This window comes from Solea solea, chromosome 13 (assembly GCF_958295425.1).
Source record: "Solea solea chromosome 13, fSolSol10.1, whole genome shotgun sequence".
NCBI lineage: Eukaryota > Metazoa > Chordata > Actinopteri > Pleuronectiformes > Soleidae > Solea > Solea solea.
The window spans coordinates 10603622-10626441 of NC_081146.1; the positions used below are offsets into that span (position 1 = coordinate 10603622).

General features: G+C 41.2%; 1 protein-coding gene across 2 annotated transcripts; it reads right to left on the minus strand.

Annotated features, from left to right (window-relative positions):
- Positions 1-172: 172 nt before the first annotated feature.
- On the minus strand, positions 173-21943 carry LOC131471879 (rap guanine nucleotide exchange factor 5-like). Of its 2 annotated transcripts, none has more exons than XM_058648670.1 (18): positions 21476-21943; positions 15871-15996; positions 15082-15211; positions 11218-11296; positions 10889-11033; positions 10715-10812; positions 8559-8589; positions 8321-8399; positions 7986-8135; positions 6547-6644; positions 6318-6440; positions 5160-5338; positions 4872-4962; positions 3505-3555; positions 3116-3203; positions 2953-3017; positions 2800-2854; positions 173-2015 (listed from the first exon to the last, which is right to left on the minus strand). In XM_058648670.1, the coding sequence occupies exons 1-18, from the start codon at positions 21653-21655 to the stop codon at positions 1894-1896; spliced, it is 1890 nt and encodes a 629-aa protein (XP_058504653.1). In that variant the 5' UTR covers positions 21656-21943; the 3' UTR covers positions 173-1893. The 2 variants fall into 2 exon arrangements, with proteins under 2 accessions (XP_058504653.1, XP_058504654.1); XM_058648671.1 differs by having other exon boundaries at positions 15082-15182; positions 15857-15996.
- Positions 21944-22820: the final 877 nt, after the last annotated feature.

The following is a 22820-nucleotide window of genomic DNA, read 5'->3' on the forward strand; positions in this document are numbered from 1 at the left end:
GCTGCTGTATTTTCACAGACTAAAATATACAATGTTTTTGCCATGTTAACCACCCCAATCTTTCCACCCCAATGAATTATTTTTCATGTGATCAAGCATAAACCCGTTAACCAGTAAATGTGCTGCTTTAGTGACCATTTGTTTGATGAGTATTTAAATAATAACTGGCTCATGAGGATGAAAAACATTTTTATTGCATGCACCGTTGACGCCGTTGGTCATTCCACGGTTTTTCCCCCATGTCATACAGACCAATTCAAAACAGTGCGTACAAAAAAAGGAGGGGGGGTAATTAATACTCGTAATATCTGTAGAACAAATAAATACATGAAAAATAAATAATTGTACATGTCTAGAATTTTAAAACACGCATATATACACAATAAATTAAATCACCTGTGCAATATTAGTGATAAAAATAAGGAAGCATGTTTTTTTTTATGTCCATGTACACCGAGGGCTTTAAAATCCTAAAATATACAACTAAAAAGTGGAGAATGTCACGTAAAAATTCCATTTACACACTTCTCAGTGTGTTCTACTACCTTAGAGCAAGAGTGAGCGTTCACTGACTCAGTTAGAGAATAAATACCACCTTCTTTGCGCTACGCATTACATATATATATGAGCAAATGGCTTCAAATCTGTGTTCCCTCATTCTCTACTTTATGTTCCAAAGGTGCTGCAGTATTTCTACAGGGACAGTCTTCCCCAAAACACACAATATGTCATTATTTTTTCCCTCTTAACATGGGAATATAAGCTGTGCCACAGTGACGTAGCTGTGAGTCACTGTCATTATCTTTGAAAAAATTCAACCAAATCCCCCTGAAACTGTCTGATCCTCTTACACAAAAGAAAAGTGTTTCAACCTGAACTTTAGAGACCAAGAGAACATCTGCTCCTTAATTACACTGATTGTCCAAAGCTAAACTTCATGGAGATCCTTACACCAAATGAGCAGTTAGAATTCATCAAAATGGGCTTTTTTTATATGTAGTATTTGGCACTAATGTACACAAAGTAATACAGTATAGACTGCATATCGTTCTATAATTTCCTGCACTACGTCTGAACTATGTGAAGCCTGACCTAATACACAACACTTCAAACTATATGAAACATAATAAGAGAACTCTGCGTTGTAAAAAATAGATGATGACAAACATAGATGAACATGTTAAACATTTAACCACAGGTTTGTAAACCATTGTTATTGTTTCTATCGTCAAGACAACGGCGTGTTGTACACAACTGCTCTGATTCAGAAGTGACTGCATGTCTGACAAACATCATATGAAACTGAGAAAAACAAAAGTGTGTGTGCACACAGTATACAACTGAAATACTCTTTGGTTAAATCCTACTGATGATGCCAAACACTCTGATGATACATCACGGTATGTCACATACTGAAAGGTCTGAAAAGGCAAGTGAGTAGACTTTTCTCTCATATTTGAACATTTATGCCAAAAAAAAAAATCTCCATGTTCATCGTTTGTAGCTTTTTTTTTTTTTTTTTTTTTTGGATGTGAGGGACTTTGCCTGCAAACAATCTCTTCTGTTTTACACCACAGGGGGGAGCTGTTGGGTCGCTTATAGATTTGCATTTCACCTGCTCAACTGTGCCACCTGCAGGGACAGGAAGGAAACAGCAGGAGCAACAGTCACATCTTGCCAACAGGCAGCAACAGCCTGACCTAATTCTAACCTAAAGATGTGTCTTCATGGTCCCGAGAGAGATGCCTGATTGAGTGGCTCCCTCCTGTGGTTGATCAGGATCATGCAGCGTTCCTGTGACTCGTGTCCTGAGAGATTGAGGAGACAGTGGCACATTGTTCTTGGGGAAATGTGACAGCGTGAGAGGCTGGGTGGTGCAGTCGGAGCAGCCCTCTAGATACCCCGGGGCTCCAGCCTGTGCGACAGGTCAAACAGAGTCTGCTGACTGTCGATGATATGAAGGTAATCGATGTAGGATCTCACTTCAGGGCTGCTCTTCTGGATGATGCCATTTCCTGATGGTAAGAAAGAAAATGTTCAGATGACAGCATCAGGGGGTGTCGTTATGGTTTCAACGCCGATTTAAACCAGGATTTATAAGTGATTAATCATTATGAGATGAGAAAACATCTCAGCTATATTATGAACTTTATTCTCTAAACCCATTTGACAAGAATATCTGAGCCGGTAGTATCAGCCAAAATTAGTAATGGACCATTAAATTAATCCCAGATTATTTTGTTAATTGAAAACTAAAATCAGTTTCAATGTTTATCTGTAAAAATAATATCAAGTTCTGTGATTTTAGCTCATTGAGTGCCATTATTCTATCTATGAAACTGAGAGATGAATCAATAGTGAAAAGAATCTTGAGTCCAAAGCACATAATATGACTAGGGATGGGAACTGGTATCAGTCAGATACTGGTCAAAACGACTGGATCAGATTTCGGACAGATAATAAAGTAAAATCTGATACAATTAAAAAAAAAATCCTATACATCTTGTGCTTCTCTATGCACCGACTGTAAAACATGTACATAAAAATCAGCAAAATCATATTAGCTGAGTTATGTTTGGGCCGTTTATTTCTTCTCTTTTGGGAGAAGAGTATTTGTTACACAGATGGAGAATTCTCTTTGAAATGACTCAGCACAAATGTGTTGTTCACAGCTTCATAGTTAAATATAAATGGTCTAAAAATGACTGTATCGGACTGACATCGGTATCAGACATAAAAAAGTGGTACAAAGGCAAATGTCACACACTGTAATGAGCTGTGGGTGATGTGGATACTGACCCATGTGATCTGTCTGACACTGCCGGATGAGCCGCACTGTGTCTGCAATCATGTGCTGGAAGGAAAGACATTGCCGTCATTTGTTTTATTCTTATTTTTTTTTTTTTACTATCCACTTTGATTCCGTGCAGCAAAAGATGTTCCCAAACTCACCAGTTTCTCAAAGTTGACCAGGTTATCGTGAAACGTCTTGTTGCCTTCGTGAATGAATGTGATATCTGAAAAACAGATGCATAATGTCCAGTTAGTCGGTGTTTCCTCTCAGGGAGATAAACTAATCTGTTGCACGGTGATCGTGATAAAATAATGAGCACACCTTTCAGTAGCAGAGGAAGAAATGGGATCTTTGGCGCCTTCATCTTCTTGAAGGAGTCCCTGTAGGCCTTGTGGTTCAGCGAGGGATCCTGTTGAGACATTTTCAAAAGGAATGAGTCTAATCCTCTGGAGGAGTGTGTGTGCGTGCCTGTGCATGCATGCTGTGCTCCAGCTGAATTATGACAGCATCAGGGACTAACGATCATCTGATACGCCAGATGTTTTGCCTGATGTCTCGAGGTAAAAAAAACCCCAACATGTTTGCTTCACCTTATATACACTAAAACGTGTGTGTTTATTCCTCTGTTACAGAAGATCATGTCTGAGTTTTCACTTCTTTTGAAGACAACACATACATTGTTCTGTGTATAGTATACACTGAGCACTTACTGTAACAGTCTCCAGCTCTGAAAACAGCTTTTTGAATTTCCCGGGAATTTTCTGCAGAGGTAAAAACCAGAATCAGATGCAATATTCTTCAGATTTAAAGGTCCAGTGTGTAAGAATCAGTCAGTACGTTAACAAGTCCGTAGTCCGACTAAGACAGGCAATCGGACAAGTATACATGCAGAGGAGAAAACTGATTGGCCGTGTACGTCTGACTCCGCCTCCGTAGGTGGCGCTGTATCTCTCTATAAGCTAGTGCGTATGAATCAGTTTCCTGTAGACCTTTACGTCACAGATAAACAAACAGCAAACGGCGAGATGGATTGTGCTGTGGTTCGGTACGCTTCGTACCTGCAAACACCGACATGTTAATCGTGATACAAATTAGGTGGAGCATGGCTCTTGTGCGAAGAGAGACACCGCTGCATGATTTCCGGCAACAGTTTATTATGTCGTCTCCTTCTACTTCCATCAAAGACCGGAGAGGAAATTTTGGTGCACACTCAGAAAGTCTGACTCTAGTCTGACTAAGCGTATACATGCAGGAGTAATCGGCCTATGAATCGCATTATACAGGTATGTTAGTCTGACTAAGACCAGCTCGATTTTAATCGGACTAACTTGTTTGCATGACTAAGTGACATCTAACGGTGAGACTACAGATTGTAACTTTCCTAATTGCATGAGGGAGCTGAGATTAACCCTTTAAATGCCATGTTTTAATGATGATGCCACCATGTTTTTAGATGAAAACCTGAATTATTGTTAGTATACTACATGCAAAATAGTTGTTTTTTTTGTGTTGAATTATTACAGCCTATTATGTCAGTGAGAGGGAGGAAGGAACTGTGCCATCTAGTGATAATAGTGTGTTTTTTCTCCATATGGCCAAAAAAAAATTACGCCATCTGTTGGAGAGTAATAAAAATGATCAATTCCAAGGCAAAAGCCCAGACTGACACCCATATGCATGTATAATAAAATACATGTATTATGCTTTAATGTAAGTGAGATCAAAAAGTGCAGTTTCAATGGGACACTTTTTGCGCTTAACGTTGGGAGTGTAGCGCTTGTCTGCACACAGTGTATTTTAGCCTTCCTGTAGGGTCTGAGCTGGAAACAACAAGACCAAATAGAAATAGACCTTCTTGCCAAAATTCATGCCATATGCATGAACATAGCCAAAATGATCAAAAAACAAACAACAACTGTCCCTAAGGGTTATGAATTTACACTTATAGAAACATACACGTGGGTAGTGTGTTCAGTTTCTGCAAATAAACCCTCCTACATGTTACACACTGGACCTTAGAGATTATACAAATGAAAAAATGTTCCTGTCTGGAAGGAAAACAAAAGTACATTCTTACCTCCCAGGTCTGACTGAGGCGACTCACTGCTGCAGCATTCAGACCCATTATAATGGCAAAGAAACAGCTGAGGTTCCTCTGTGCTTTACAGCTAAAAAGACAGATGCAGCACAATGCAGTTACTTTCAGCGGCATAAACGCAGATCCACTGATTTTACGATTTTCTTATGATTACAGATTTTGTCACTAGAGTGGGTAAAGCTCAACCTTTTGGTCCAGCAGTGTGAGCAGCCAGTGTGTATATGATTACTGATGAAAGTGTGCAGGGACATGGGCAGAACCACTCACTGGGCAGCGATCTTGATGAACTTCTTGATGATTTGAACTCTCTTGCAGAGCGTTGGACACAGCAGCACCTCAGTCATCACCCACAGCTGGACCTCGTTGCAGCGCTGCAGCAGCAGCTCCAATGCGACAGTGTGGTTGCTGCTCGCATGACGACCGAAGGTGAAGTAGACCAGTTCTTGCTGGGAATGGGCAACACAGTCACGATGAACAGAGCAGATCACACGGTTTTAACAGTTTAGGTCACGGGTCTCAAACTCTAGTGACCTGGAAGCCACTGAACGCCTAATCTTGTCAAGAGGGACTGGTTAAGTCTTTTTGTGGGGAAAAAGCAGTATAGTTAAAATTATATGATATTCCATCATTATATCACACTTTGGGACAGTATTTCACAGAATTTAAAAATACATTTCAAAATATTTTGAAATTAAATGATATAATTTGCAATAAAAATGATGCAAACGTACAAAAATACTCCATTATAACTTGAGACTGAGTGGTGGACCGTGTGAGGTTGATTGGGGGCCGCATTATGGCCTGCGAGCCCCATGTTTGAGACCTTTTTGAGACTGAGGGCTTACCTGAAGTATAGAGAATACTATAAAAGCCCATTTTCCTGTCATATCAGCAAATGTAAATGTGCTTAGTTTACAGTTTAAATTATAAATATTACACTTTCAGTTGAACATATATATACTGTATATACATATATATGTATATATACTGTATATTAGGAGAATAATTATATATATAAAGTGCTTTCTCTTAAAGATTCATTCATCACTTATCATATTAATGTTATGTTTTACTAAGTGCTCATATTATCACACCTAAATGTGAAAACATGCATGTTATCAGGACAATCAGACAATATCTCATTTACCAGTTTAGTGAATAATAATAATAATAATAATCAGCTTTTAAAGTTAAAACTGTAGTCAGTAGAGTTGTACAGTATAATAATAATTATAATAGATGAAATGTGGTTAAAGCGCTGGATTTGTCTCACAGGACACCGTTTGTAAAGTCTATTTTAAGCCTGAGCTCCACTTTGCTATTTTTAGATGTGTACTGCAGGTGCTTTACCACCTGCCTGGACGCACCTTTTTTCACAGCTGTAAATGTAACATGGGATGAAAATGATTTTTAAACAGGACACACCTCATGTATTGTGTCAAAGATGTTCCAGTCAAAGTTGGTGAGGGCGACAGCCACGTCCCACGTGTTTAAACCAAACATGCGGGCCGTTCTCTGCTGCAGCTCCGAGTTGTCCGTGAACGGATACTGAAACAGCAGAAATCAACAAGACACGTGTCACACAACATTTGGAGCTAATAGTTTATCATTTTATTTATTTTTTAATTTTTTCTCATTGCAGTGATATTCCTACCAGGACTTCTCCTGGATCCTTCCTGCATATGTGCAACCTCCCCACCTGCTGGGAAGACTCAGAGAAAACTCTGTCCTGAGGCTGCAGGAGGAGCCTCTCTGCAGGGGACAAACCATATCACAAATGTGTCAGGCAGCATGTGAGCAGTTCCCAATCAGACTCTCTGTGGCAGGCATCACCATGAGGTAACCAGTCAGCTTTATTACTGATAACAGAAACGCACTTTATATTACTGATGTCAGAAAATGCTTCTGCCCTCAAACTGCGCCCCGTTTATATTGAGGTCAACTTGAGTCTTTTATTCATCTGTCGTCTCAAAATACAACTCAATGAAGAACATTCGTAGAAATCAACTGAAACTTAAACACATAGTCACATTAACATATAGTTTGTTAGCATGTTGTGATTCAGCATGGAATCATGGGACTTATTCAGCAGCAGAATGTGCAGCACATGGCAAAGAGCAGTCGTGATCCATTAGTGACAAATACACACAATAGTACTGAAGAGTAGTACTGAATATTTCCTTCCTCACCCTGATGTTTTATGGGGGTTTGTGCCATAAGTTACAGCCGTCGTGTGTGAGTCTACTTGCAGTTTCCTGTTCTGGTGCTCATTAAATTAGTCAAAGTTCTCTGAAACCTGCACGGTCATTTCACAATAGCTGAGGCAGCTGAAACGGACGATGTCATTCAAATGCGACCATTACCTTGAATATACAGTAAATACAAATTTCTATGAATTTAAAGAGTGTTGGAAACATTTTGGCTCAGTAAAATACTCAAAAGTATATCACCTTCGTCTAATATATTATACACTTATATATTAGATTTTTTAGATGACTCATGCATAAAAGGACATAAATTAAAGATGTCTGAGTATTTGCTACTCTGCTCTATCGTGACTCCAAATGATCATAAATGTAAAAGCGATGTAGGCACAAGGTTGCACTCTCTGTGGGAAGATTCAGATTCTATGAAAGGCAACCTGCACAGACATGTATTCAGCGTTAGTTTAACCTGTGTCAGTCTGTTGACTGTTTTTGGTTTGATTACTTTTGATGCTGGCAAGTAAAGCCTTCATAATGTCACATATAGACAACTCTGATTTTTGAGGTTGTGACTCCAGAAGAAACAGAGCACTATATTTGGACTTAAATGGGTACGATCTACACACACACATATGCAGTGGATTAATATACAGTATACACTATTAAATTTATTGTTGTTTTTTTAACTCCTCTGTCTCTTTTTGACTAGTCTTGTAACATGAAATCTTCAAAGGAAATATTTATGAAAGAAACGAATGTACGGGGTTAGCAAAATGAACCTAAATAATGAATCTACGACAAACAGTCTAAAAACACCACATTAAACATCTTTAAATGTGCTTCCCATTGCAGTGGTTATGTATCTGGTTGGCTATAGAACGGTAAATACCTCCAGGATAAGTCACGGCCACAAGTATGAGTTCCTCCTCAGGGACATCCATCCTTTCTGCCACTGTGTGGAGAAGATCCTGGGCCAGTACACCGGCGTGGGCCTTCATACTCAGGTATGAGTCCATGGTGATGTATAAATGACACAACACTGGAACACAGACAAGAAGCTAAACTTAATCTCAGCTGTTGGCATTCTTTTTTTTAAACCCATACTCTAATATTCTCTGGATAGATTCCTATTGTTCTAACGTTCAGACTAAATAAATATTAAACTAATAATAGACTAAGTAAATGAAGGAGCTTTGGAAACAACATGTGGTTTTTACGTCGTACCTTCCTTGCTCTCCCTCTTTGTGCCTCTCGACTGAAGCCCATTCTCCTTCAAGCTCACTTGGTGGGAAAGTGCTTTGCTCTAAAAGACAAAAGGGGAAATGCGTGGATTTTTTTGACACACGCCTGAGTTCATGGAACTTTGTGGTCGGACAACAGAACAATGTGTCTTGCTCAGGAAGTGCTGTGTTTCAGAGAGGACAGAGGGAATATGTTGTTCAGATGAAATGACTTCACGTACCTTTCTCTGAGGGGAATATTCCTCCGCGATGCTGGAAAAAGAAGAAACGCGTCAGTCAAGTGCAGAAATGACACGTTTTCCATACTTAGTAACGTTATTATTGCTGCTCACGTATAACCGCAATTCTCCTTTGTGGCTCTTCCTGAGCTTTCTTCCATTTTTGGGGGGTTGGTGGGGGTGGTGGCTTGTTCCATCCCCTAGACCAAGGGTCTAATTAATTTGTCACTTTGGTCTTTTCTTCCAAAACTTGCTGTGGCTTTCATTGATCAGCAGCTACAATATGTTTAGTATTAACACAATTTCACTAATAACGCAGTCTCTGAAGTCCATAGTCGACTGTAGAGCGTCCAATGTGAGCCTCTCATTTAATCTCCATATTCTTTTCACTTTTTTTCCCCACTAGCTTGATGGATAAGCACATGTCTTTCATCATCCCACAGCTTTGACGGGGCTCTGCATCTCAATAGGCACGTTGGCACAAAGCCTGCCCTAGAGGGAAACCTTCTCCCTGGCCAGCAGCAGCAGCACCAGCAGCCCTGCACTAATGAAATGCCCGACTCCCACTGTCATGTCAAAACAGAGCTCCACATCAAACTCACAGTCTCAGTCAAAAAAACAACAACAACAAAACCCAGAGTCACTGTGATGTCACTGAGCTCGGCAAATTATAGTGACACATGACAGGACCACAGTGTGGTTTCTATGCTTTCAGGAGCGTTTTGACTCAAACCCGGAGCCAGATGGACGTCAGTGGCAGCAAACGTCTAAAAGGGCTCCTCCCTCTATGAAAGATGACACCTTTTAGCTTCTCACTCGGTCGCAGATTGCCACAAAGCAGCCAACCTTGTCCTCCCATGGGATGAGCCTGATTGTGAAAAGCTCATAAATAGTCGAGTATGTCAGTTAGCGCCACCCCACACTACAGTCCACTACTCTGAAGGAGTGGCTGTTGGATATAAACATGAATAAGGCAGAGTCAGACAATGGCAGCGGTGCCAGGTTGAATTATCTGTGCCACTTTCTAATGGGTGACAGGTTGGCGCTTTCCCTGGGGAGGTGATCTGAGTGGAAGCTGCACTTAAAGGCGGGAGTTGGACTCAGGTGTGGCAACATGTCAGCCCTTACCCTGTATGTCATTCTTTTTGTTGTTCAAATGGAACAAAGAAAATAATCCAGTAGTAGTAACAACATATGTCTGGATGTAATTTTCTTCTACACAAAGTAACAAAGGTTCATTAAATATTGATGTAATGTTTATTCTTTACACCAACACACTTTGCGATTTAACGGATTTCTTCATATTTGCATAATGTTTCTCGGTTTAACAATGGCTTTTTTTGTTTTCTGCTCCAACTCACTTTCTAATTATCTGCCATTAATTTGTGATAATAATCCGTATCCGGAAACATAACAGCGTGATTAAACCCTACCCTGCGTAAGATCAACTTAAATAAATATCTATTTATTCTGTGTAGACAGTGAAGGAGGCGTGCACACAGGGATTGAATAGATGTAAACTCACTGAGATCATTTCCATTAAACGTAACAGGACTGGGTCACTGAAAGCTGATCTTGCAGCCACTCGTAACTGAATAAATATAGATAAATTCCAGTTGAAATGTGGCCACGTTACGGCTGATACACGTTCTGTTTTTTTTTTAAAGTCAATAACAGAGTAAAAATCTACACAGATCAATGTATTCATGCGTGTACATATGATGACTTTATTAACCAGAGGCAAAAATGACATGTCTGTCACACTGTCCATATGGCTGTGTGATGTTTGTGACCATTAATAGCCCAAAGCCTTGCATTTATGTCCAGTAAATAAGTGGAGGAGCGCTTCTGTCTTGCAAAATTCCTATATTTCTTCAACTTTTAAGATTCGAGATGACCTTCAGATTTTGGCAGATAGCACTCCAGAACACTGCGATTAGTCTTCAATCTTTGAATGGATTCATTGACGAGAAGCTAAATAAAGGCACGGAGCAGAGAAGGAGCTCTTTCTTTGCGTTCAGAGACCAGCTGGTTTCTCAGATTTTTTTTGTTTTCCAGGCCTCCATCAGTCATAGATCTTACTGGCTTACATCATCTTTTTTTTAACCATTTAATAGATACTGTACGTGTATGTGTTGAGTTACAACGTGGTCACTTACTGTCTCCGATGCAGATGGTAAAGTTTCTGCAGCTCCCTCACATCTGTCTCCAGGGCTGGGTGCTCGTAAAGGTCATCCAACACGTACCGGCACAGAGTCTGAAAGGAAACGTTTTCATTTCACCTCTCACGCCCAGCATCCACCCATTTCCTTGTACATTGTGTGTTCCTATACCTTCATGAACAGCTTGACGTTCTCGTCTTCTCTCAGGAAGTCTTTGCAGAGACACATCCACTGTGACACCAGGTGCAGGACTTTTTGTTTCCTCTCCAGCGCCTCCTTCCTGTCCTCTTTCCCTCTGTAGTGCTTGGTACAATAGGTGCGATTCAGTTAAGGCTTCAGCACAAGTGGAAGATGAAGAGAAGTCGAATCAAACGCATGTGTAAAGTGAGAGCCAGTGCGTGTGACGCTGATTTAGGTGGACGTGGAAAGAAGGACAGTGAATGGGTTATTACAATATATGCAATTAATGTTCCCTTAAAACCCCACATGCTCAAGGATATTGTCCCAGCAGAGCTTGACACAAATCACTGGTCGACATGAACACCGGGTAGGTCAGCAGAAAGTCATCTGCAAGTGTGTCTGTAAAGAAGAACACATCACTGATGAATGAAAACACTATAACCCACTGAAAAGAAACAACTTAAAGTAAGTTTAACTTCTCTATACCATGTTACATTATACCAGGACGTCAGTGACCTTCATGACTCAAGGATTAATGTGCGCTAAGCTGCACATAATGCCTCAACTTCTAACCGAGACAGCAGCTCACACACTCTGCCTCAGTTAGTCCCATACTCCATCTTCATAATAGTTGAATGTGAGCCCATTCTTTGCTGAGTCATTTCAGACGCCAGCGTGATGTGAGAGACCTTTTGATGCCACGTCACGACCAGTCACAGATAATGAAACCAGCGAGGATTCTTTAGTTCCATTTTCCTCCGGGTTCATACAAGCCTTCACTCGCTGCATCGCCAATCTCACGCGTTCACTGTGGCAAGCTGTATCAGTGGAGATAAGGCAGCAGTCTTACTGACTCTCTTTCTGACCCCTGATGAAGTCATTTTCATTGCGAATGTCTTACTAAAAAGGAAAGTACATATAGAAAATCTGAATTTGCTTGGCTCAGTTTTTATTTGCTGTGTCTCCCAGGCTGCACATGGAAATGAAAATGTGATTTTGCACCTTAAGCCCGAGCTTATCGCAGGCACTATCGGAAAAATTCCAGCGTTTTCTGAAAGCTGAGAAGTTGCACGTCAAAGCCAACATGTGCTTATTACGGTAATGTCACTCGCGCTGTTGCAGGAAGCGAGCGAATCAGCGTCTTTGTCGCCAGAGAGGAGAGAGTTGGAAAAATGTGCATAGTTTCTCATTTTTGGCCTGTTTTTGGACATTGAGACAAATGTTAGTTTAAATATGTTTTGTACTGTTCTAATGTCAAATATAACACGCAAAATCTGGTTGTCCGTGTACAGTTAGCTAAAATAAAACTTTTTGTTTTTCTTCATTTTAAATTGTTAATACACTATTTTAACATTAAAAGTGTAAATAACTGCCAGATCTTGATAGTTATTCTGGAAAAAAAATGTGCAAAAGCACATACTCACAGGACATTTTCTGGCCCTTTTATGGTTAAAAGAAGTCTAAAAGTCCAGACAGACATTTTGAGGCTTAGGTTTTAAAGGGTTAAGTTGATTTTGAAATGCTTTGTGAAGGCAACTAGACTCGCTGCAGTCTACATCATCGCAACACTCACCATGTCTATTTAAAACATAAAATTCCCTTTCTCCCCGAAGCAATTATATAAAGGAAATTACAAACCAACTGATAAACTTTCTTTTAGGAGTTGACATTATCGCCGCTAAAGTAAATTTCAAAAAGGAAAAAAGACAAAAAGAAATGGGACAGTAATTCTTAGACATGTATACGGCCAAAAATAAAGCCAGATCAAATCCTGTTAGGCCCAGCCTCCTCTCCAAAGTGCCGTAAGTGTGCCACACACCCAGAATTGTAAATTCTCCCTTTTAATTTCACACTGACTTCCCAGGGCCTTTGTGTGCGTTCTGGTCCAAACGATTCCCTGACTTCATTATGTAAATCCGGCAGCAGAGCAGCTGTGGGCGCATCACTCTTTATGAGAGGGTACCCGCTCGCACACATGTACAGTTCGCTATCACGTAGAAGAAAGCAACACACCTGAAATGCAAAGACACAAAGCAGCACACAGAGGATTGTCCACCCACTCTGGCAAACAAACAGCCAGAGTCCCTTCACTCCTACATGCACACACATTCACCACTGATCACTCACGCTGCTGAATGTTTTAACTCTGTGGCAGCAGCATAAATATTTCATTGAACAACCCTCAGTCATATCCTTAAGTTGTTCTTGAAACCAAACAAAAGTTGATAAAGATTTAGCCTGACTGGCGGATATTCACAAACATGGTTTATTGATGAATTGCCCTATATTTAACAGAATAAACTATATATATATATGAATAATTTGTGTCTCACACACACACATCCCATCATATTTGGGGCCAGGCTTGTATGAGAGAAGTAAATATCCAATGCCCAGTTCCCTGTTTTTCCCAGATTCCGCCTATGTTAGGCGTCCAATTTAAAAGAAATTTAGTTTAATTTTTAGCAGAAATGCAGAATGGATTCATTGATCCAGCTTCTCAATCCACTGTGAAATCAATCATCCTGTCAACCAAACTCCCCGTCCGTTTAGCATTCCAATAAGTACTTGTAAAATCAATTACTGTGTAAATGCATCACTCATTGGGTCAGTAACCACCTATTGGTGTAAATGCCTTTTTTCCCAGTGGTTGTATATGTTACGTTACATTTGCTCACTTAATATCATGCGATTTTCGCCAACAAATAAGCAGCAGCACATCTCCTCACACGGTGCACCAGTAACAGAGCTGGAACATCATCTCATTAACAACACACATGTTCCATTACTTGTCTCCCAGAGCTGGCGGCGCGAAGTGTGAATCTGTGCTGCGTAAGAATCAATAGCTGCACTCACACGCGATGGGCACGGGGAAGAAGGCAACGCTTGTGAATACTAGCCACAATGGCAGCCCACAGAGGGACGACTCAGCACACACACACACTGCTGCTGTTGATTTTCCTGAAAATGTGCCTGTGGTGCTTTCACAAAAGTGCAATTCATGAGTACAGAAAGCTACTCCGCATTCTCAGTGTTGTGTAGTAGGTAAAGAAAGAAAGACAGAAGCAAGTCGAGAATGCAACTCAGTCGAAACCTCCAGTGACGAGAGCAGATACAGCTTTAGTGCTCACACAGAGACGACCGAGGCCACTATTAAACCTCACTGGCTGCAGATCAATTGTTGCTTAGGACTCAGTTCGTTCTTCTCCTCATCAGGTCTCTGGCTCTTTGACCCTGGCTCAGCACCATGCCCTCATCTAGTCCCATGCACACCCCCTGTGGAGGTTTCCCTTCAATACACTCAATGCAAAAGTGAGCCAATGGCGAATCATTCATCAACCACACAAAGCCCACAGAGCCCACAGGACATGAGGTAAAAGGTAAATTAGGGAATGGTTTGTAGCACTAAAATAGTCAATGTAAGGCTTATACTTCTTTTGTGCATAACGAAGTACATGATTTTACAACAGCTGACAGATCCGCGAAATATTTAAATCAATATCGATCAATTCCCCTCATTACAGTGAGTAACGACCTCTAATATGAGGTTAGCCTGTCTTTATCCCACTGAGAGATCTCCTGCGAACACTAGTCTTTCTCCCATTTTTCTTTCTCCCCCCCCTTTGTCATATTTTGCCCCGTCTTCCTAATAATTTGCATGTCTGAATGTGCAGCTGCTCTCAGTCATCACCCCTGATCGAGTCGTGGTTCCAGCTTAAGCGAACGGTCTCCTCTGCCTTGGCAACAGTGGCACATTATCATGAACCTGCTGGGATAAGGGGTGGGGTGGTGGGGGGGGGGGGGGGGGGGGATGTTTTGATTTGTCATTGCTGTGAGGCTAGACTTAAAGTCCCATCATCCATTACTACCTCACTCAATTCATTTCAGCAGCGTTTTTAGGGCTTTTAAATGAACAGGCTCAAAGTTAGTGGCATTCTGGGAGCGATCGCTTATGATTAACCCAGTTATATTGTCTGAAGCGGTGGTGGTGGTGGTGGGCGATTGTGCTGTCTCAGCTCCATGGTGAGAAAGAGGAGCAGGGAGGGTCTCTCCCTTTCTCTATTACGTCACAAAAAGTTGATCTTACCAGGGTACGCAAAGTTGTTTTGACCATCTAACCAATGAATACATGAAGACAACATATTATTCATGGGATGATTAAGTTCTAGCATATCAATACTGACCTGACTCTTTGCCCTGTGTTGTCCCTTGGTCCTCGTCCAGTGCCAGGCCATAGAGCAAGTGCTCCAGGACCTTCTCTGGGGTTCCTGACACCACCATGTACCTGTCAGACACAACAGAGTCAGAGTCCTCCTCAATAGAAGACAGCGAGCGACTGCTGCTCCACTCCTCCTCCCCCTCTGTCCCCTCATCGTCTATGTAGCGAAAGTAGGGGACGTCAAAGGTGGGCATTGTCACCGGCTCTGCCCGGCTGGTGGTGTCACTGCCGCACTCCTCGGAGCCCTCCTCATCATCCTCGTCCTCCTCCTGCTCCACCAAGGCAGCGTGCAGCAGCCTGCCCTCCCCCTGCCACAGGCTCAGAGGCTGTGGCCGAGATCCCATCCTCGCAGAGTCCCCGTGCCCTTACACGTTGCCGTGGTTACTGGTGCATGCTCTCTTTACTCAGCCATCCACCAGCAGCTGATACAGCCCAGAGTCCAGTGCTGTCTGACGCTGAGGCACGCTGAGATTTCCCGCTATGGTCACGACTGAGCGAGCTCTGAATGGCTCTGCCTCACAGCCCCATGCTGCTTACCAACATGTATTTAATGTAGTCGTGTGTGTGTGTGTGTGTGTGTAGAGAGAGAGTTGTGATGTAAGAGTGAGTGTGTGTGATCCTGAGAGAGACAGGGAGAGAGAATGATGAGAGGTAAAGTGCTGAGGAAGAGAAACCAATAGTGAGAGAGGAAGGAGGGAGGGAGAGGGGAATCTAGGAAGGAGGGAAGTGGGGAGGCTTACCTCCTGTTCCTCGCCTCCTCCCTGCCTCCTCCCCTCGCTGATGCAGAGAGGGCTGGCTGCTCTGATGACACTCTCTGGAGAACAAGCACAACGTGGCCCCTCTCCCTCAGATAGACGCGGACTGCCTCGCCACTCTGGGGCTGGGGAGAGAAGGGGGGGGGGGGGGGTGAATGTGTTATCACCAAGGAGATTTCCCTCTATTTTCTCTTCCCTCACACAAATCATCTCTGATTTTCATCATAATGCTCTGTCAAAGCCCAGCACTGTGAGAGAGGATTTCCATGTATCATTATTCAGCCCTTATCAGTGGAGCCCATTCAGGGATTAACATTATAGACTCTGCATATTTTAAGTAGTAAATCTTATGGAGAGCCTATTAAATTATGGGTGGTGTCTATAGGGCTGTTTTCAAACAGGTTCCACTATGCATGCAATGGCTTAGTGGAGGAATAGAGTTTATAGTGGTGGTAACGTGGTTTGACTGACAGTGGGTCCTGTGAATTATAAATCGACTCATCTTGTATTCTCTCTCTCTCTCTCTCTTTCTCTTTTTCTTCTACAGTCATCCAGCCACACAATGTCACCTAATCTCACTGTTTTCAATCTAATCCTGCACTACTTTGACACTTAGGAATGGATTGATAATTGTGTGTGTGTGTGTGTGTGTGTGTCCTATGCAATTGATCATATTGGATTTGGATTTCTCTTTTCCCAATATCTGATCCAGTGATTTTGACCAGTATCGTACTGATACTGATACTGATACTCAGTTTTGTATGGGCTCATCCCTAATTTTAATCAATGAAATGCCTAAATATGCTAATCTAAATTGACTGTAGGTGTGAGTGTGAGAGTGGATGGTTGTTGTCTCTATGTGGCCCTGTGATGGACTGGTGACCTGTCCAGGATGTACCCCGCCTTTTGCACCCAATGTCAGCTGGGATTGGCACCAGCGACCCCGGCGACCCTCATGTGGAGGATAAAGCGGTAGCTGATGAGTGAGTAAATGCTTAAATCTACACTTAGCCACAGGGGGCACATACTGTAAACATACTGCTCTCCTGCCTTAAAGTCGGAATAAATAGAGAGGGTTGCTTCAGGAAGGCTCTCAGCCTAAAAAAAAAAAATCAATGCCAAAAAGAGTCTTTTAGTCTGACAATCAGTACACAAGTTGTATCCATGTATATGAATATATTAAGATTGCATTTGAAAAGACACTAAGCCCACTTCTGCCACAGAAGGCTGGAAGGTAATGTCTTTTTTTTTTTAGCTTAAGGTGCACCAAACAGGAAACCTCCACTTCTCCTGCTGCTAAACTAAGAAAAAGCTCATTCTGATTTGTCCGTTGGAGCCGCTGTGGAAATGCTGTGCCGCAACATATGACGGCCTCTATAAAGCAAGGCCCTAAACTACAGCACATGTAAAAAGCTTATTTTAAGGCTAATGATCGGGAAAACAAAATGGTTTGACGCAGCATCGGCTGCATGATAATGGAGGGCCTGAAGAAGAAATATTGGACTTAATGAGGAGTTCACTGTATGGGGCACGCAAACGCACACTGCATTAGTCGCATCCCTTCGCCCCCCCCCCCCCCCCCCCCCCCCTTTTCCTTAGCCTTCAATCAATGCAATGCATGCAATTATCCAGACAGTCAGACAGACTGGAAATGGTTGCAGTTTTGTGCCCTAATTGCCTATTCTCAAAGACACATCCAGGACCTTTCAGTTAAGCCTGACTTCCCAGCACATTAATGCTTATCAATGATCAGTGAGCACAAGACAGACACACAAAGACACACGCAAGTCCTTCACATACACAAATACAAATACATGCATTTACACTACAAAACAACAACAACATCTAATGCAAGGAACACAACTGTGTGACCAGCACTTCACATTTCACCAGCAGACACATCCACAAACAGTTTGTGTTCAAAGCCTCACACTCAAGGACCATTAATGGCAATGTTTGCTGGTGGTTCATTCAGTGCAGTGACTCATAACTCATAACAAGTTTAGGTGCCACATGAATAATGTATGTGTTTCATCGTAGTTTCAGTTCATGATTGATTATGATTTGGATAAATTAGTTTTAATGATTTTACTGCATTTGAAAAGTGTTAGGTTAAGGTCCTAATTATTATTTAATTCATATTTGCACTATATTTGTTGCACTCAAGCATTTGTATTTCATTTAAAATGTCACAATTTGTGGTTCTTAAAATAAGCGCCTGGAGCTTTAAGGGGTAAATAGAGTATTAACAGGTAAAAAAAAAAGGGTTTATTTAAAAAAAAAAAAAAACAAAAAAAAAACACCAAAAACATTGTAGTTGTACATGAACACCAGATTTTGCGTGTTAAATTTTAAATTTGAACAGTGTAAAACTTATTTAGAGCAACATTTGTGTGAGTTAAATGGAAAATGGAGAAAATTGTGTGAGAAAATGGAAACTATGTCCAGGCGTTTTTCCAACTCTCTCCTCTCTGGTGAAAAAGACGCTGATTCCTCGGCTGCAACAGCGCGAGTAAAATTACCATAAAAATCAAATGTTGGATTTGACGTGCAACTTCCCAGCTTTCAGAAATCTTTGAAATATTTTCCGATAGCACAAAACTGGCGCATATTTGCAGTTATGCAAAGAGCACTGCGCTCTGTGTTAAAGGGTCAATGCATATACACACGGGCATACGTGTACTAAGGCTATTCTCAAACCTACAATATGACGTAAGGTTAGAGTCTTGATAAAAATCATAGAACCAGAAAACTCACTGAAAGGAGAGGTTGTACTTTGCGGTCCATTGCGAGAAAAGCATTGGCATCTCTGTCATTATCAAGAAATAACATACATCTTGTGCTCTTGGGTTCAATTTGTTTTAATTATAATTAACAGTGTCTCCATGTACCACGAATAGGTCAAATGGCAAACAAACCTTTCCAAACGATGAATTATTGATCCTGACCTGGCGGCTGCAATCTACCACTCAGTGGGCTCTGTGGTCACAAGGGTGTCCTGACAATAAAGGCCTTAACAATGAATGCTTGTAATGTGACGGAACACTGGGGTTACAGAGTTTCTATGTTAGCCTGGAGGTGACCTCCACTCTGAGGACTCACAGCTACCATGGGAGTCCTCCCAACATGGACACCACAGCAGTAGAGTAAACACTACTTATCAGGCGTCTGTCTTGCTCAGGGTTCCAGATGCATTCCACTGGCTAGCAGGACGTGCTCTGTGTGCAATGTCTCGTTTCATGTACAGTACGTCTCTGCACTATTGCAAGTCTGGCATGCACGGTATGGGACACTTACAGGGACCTGGAGGACGTCAGAACTGACAGGAGGCCGATTGGGTCTCAGTTTCTCTCGAGGAACAATGCTAATCCTACAGAATGCAAAGAAGACATTCAGACTGGACACCAGTGCTGTCTCCATAGACGTCTTTGATGCAGATACACTACATTATCATTCTCTGCAGAAGAAAATTGGTGAAACTCCAGTTAAAGTTCTGATGATAGACTAAAAACAAGAGTTTATGCTAAAATTTCAGAAAATAAGGATGTTCTCAAAGGTCTTGTTTTATTCACCAAGTAAAATTATTAAAAGATTTTTAATGACTTAAAAGAAACTATTCACATTAAAAACAAGCTGAAAAATCGGATAAAAAATAATCATAATAATCAAGATAGTTGCCAATTAATTTAGCAATTGATTATTAATCAATTAATTGTTGCAGCCCTAACGTTAAGTGAAGCTTTTGTACCCAACACATCATGTGGTGAGAAATGACAGCAGCGATACGTTCCACATGGACGTACAGAGCAAAGTAAAGAATGTTACGTAACATACGAAATGCTTCAGAGTAAGGTTTCAAACAAATCATTTAAACCTGTTATATCACAGGTTTAAATACAATAACTTGGTTTAAACCCAAAAAAAAGCAAACATTTGTTATAAGATTAAAGAAAACGGCATATCATCCTTAATCTCCCGACATGCAGATGTGCAACCTTCTGTACATTAAGCATCCCTGTTTTCCAACAGCTGGGATTTAACTGATTTCAAAGTGCTTTGATGCCTGGGTTTAGATATTTGCTTGAGTCACATGTAAAGCAGTATGTGCACTGTAGCATCTTTGGATTATTTCAAACCATTTCATCATCTAGATATACCGCTGGATAATCTCGCATCATTTTAATATTTCTAGATAATATCAAGTATTAAATTCGAGGGCAGCAAATCTGGCCATTAGGGTTACGTAAATGACACACAGGCACGTGTCAGTGGCACACGTCAAATGCAGAATAGGAGAAACGTGGTAGAAATGATGGGACTAAAACAATAAAAGACTTGTTGTTGGATTACACAGCGCTAACATTTTATCACAGATTAGCAGTGTCTTAATTCCCACAAAAGGCAATTGAATATCAACATAGATAAGGAGATCTGGCCTTGTGTTTGGGGAACAAAAAAAAAAGGTCAGTGACCTTATGCACTGGAATCCACCCTGAAAATGTGTCCACAATGTCCTGGCAGGGTGGTCTGGCTTCTTGCGTCAACTTTTCCTGCCATTGTTGGACGGGGCAGCACACAGATACAGCTGGCAGGAAGGGAGAAGCTGAGCCCACCACGAGGTCAGCCAATTAGACGTCTCCTGTGCAGCTAACTGCCAGGTGATGTAATGTTTTTAAAAAAAGTACGGGAACATGCAGTACGTGTCGTTACAGGTTAAATGATGACAAATGGGGGAGGTGGCACTTTGTAACGGCAACCCTCCGAGAACATTTCTGTATCATCAAATTACACTTTTTCCATCCACAGTTCCATATAATTATTATAGCTCCTTTAACAGCATTCTATGTACAGTATGATTGAAGAACGGTTGTTGTTGTTGTTGTTGTTGTTGTTGTCTGGACAGAATCTAAATAACAACTGTCATCTTCAGAGAAAGCAGAGGCTCTATATAATGTGTGGAGGCCATAAAAACAAACTAACATCAGTTTGATTAATGGAACACTGCAGGGGGTGGAAGAAAGGATGTTCACAAAACAACAGCATAAAACACTATTGCGTAGTATAGCCCAGGGTATAATAGACAATCTAATTGCCTTTGACTGAAAATTCAAGGAGAAACTATATGCTAATTGAGTAAGGTTCATAATGGCATGAATAGGACTAACCGATAAGCAGCTTGATTGATGTTCCGCTGACAAGGCCAGGAATAGCTGCTTAGGCAAATGAAATTCAGAGTACACACTCACTGGCCACTTTATTAGGTACACATGTTCAACCACACATGAACACAAACATCTGATCCGCCAATCACATGGAGGTAACTCGACGTATGTTGGCACATATGGTCAAGACAACTTGCTGAAGCTTAAACCAAACATCAGAATAAGGGAAGAAAGGAGATTTAAGTGACTTTCAATGTGGCATAGTTGTTATTTATATGCCAGAGAGAATGGAAAATGTTTTTCTTTATTCCAGAGGTCAGAGGAGACTAATTTGAGATGACACTTTTACAAATATTGTTGCAAAAACACAAAAATGTAAATGCATTTTAATCCTCTAACTGCAGCAGTGTGTTGTTGTTGTTGTTGTTGTTGTGTATCTCACCTCACATGTCCTCTCTGGGCCCTTGCTGTGGTTTTGAAGGAAGCGGTAGCCGTCCTTGGCCAGTCTCTGGACCATCTCCAGTCTGGACAGGTCCTCCTTGTCGTGCAGGATGCACATGCTCCCCGGCTGCAGTGCGGGGGACACAGAGAACATGTGCTTCAGGCCACAGTCCCACGACATGGCTGGCTGTCCAGCAGGCACGACAGCAGGATACAGGACTGGGAGCTCACACGACTTTTGTGAGAAGTGGACGAGGAGGTGAGCAGCTCAAAAGTGAGTGTATATGCAAAGTGTGAGTTTCTTTATGTGCTGTCCAGGTGAGTTAAAGAGTTCTCTGCCTCTGCAGCCAAAGTAAATCTCAGCTGCTGTGTGCTCTGGTCCGCTCAGCAGCAGGAATCAGGACTCCAGGTATCTTTGGCTTTGCTGGGAGCGAGTAACACAGTTCTCCTCTCTCCGTCCTCCTCTTTCCTCTCACTGTCAGGGAGTGGACGGAGTTATGAACACACTGGTGGCTACAGGAAACATCTGGTGAGCTAAACAGTCCCAAAAAGGAAGTTTTACCCCTTTCACCTCCCGAAAGCAGGAGCGAGAAAAGAGAGAGGAGATTGAGGAATGGGTGGGATGATTAACACTGGAAGGTCAAACACTTGTTAGGGCGGAGATGCATTATGTGAGTGTAGGTTTAAGGTCATTTGCGCACAAGCGTGAGAGCCAAATGAAACAGATGTATTCCATCGGAGTTCATACAATAGTCGTAGCATGATGATGTAATTTGATCTGATGGGATAAATTATCCATATATTCATTACACAATTACAATATTAGGAGAGAGGGGCCATGTTAAATAGTTAAACTAACTGACTAAATATAATGATAAAATGTGTGATGGGACAATATATGATATTAACGCTTATTGGGGTTAAAAGCACTTACAATAACTTAATTGTGGTGAATTTCTATTGTCGTGTTTTGTTAAATGTGTATGAAGAAAAACATCACTGTGCCTATGGGGACCTGTATCGTTCTTGATTTATTAATTATTATTCATTAATTCATCCATCATCTATGATCTTATTAAATCATTTTTCACCTAAAAAAATGGATCCTATCTGTGATGTCTCTGACCACCATAAATGCATCTAATTTTATATGTGTATATATATACTGTATATATATATATATGTGTGTATATATATACACATATATATATATATATATATATATATATATATATATACATATATATATATATGTATATACATATAATATATACTCTTACAAAAGGTCATCTTCAGATTGGAATAATTCTCTCTTAATTTGTTGTTTACATATTTGCTTATTCATT

Excerpts from the sequence above, each read along its gene's own strand:
- LOC131471879 (XM_058648670.1), bottom strand. The coding sequence starts at position 21,655 with ATGTCGTGGGACTGTGGCCTGAAGCACATGTTCTCTGTGTCCCCCGCA. Across the intron at positions 10,813-10,888 it reads ACGTCAAGCTGTTCATGAAG|ACTCTGTGCCGGTACGTGTT; the intron begins GTATAGGAACAC and ends GTTTCCTTTCAG. Across the intron at positions 2,016-2,799 it reads GTGTCAGACAGATCACATGG|GAAATGGCATCATCCAGAAG; the intron begins GTCAGTATCCAC and ends TCTTACCATCAG.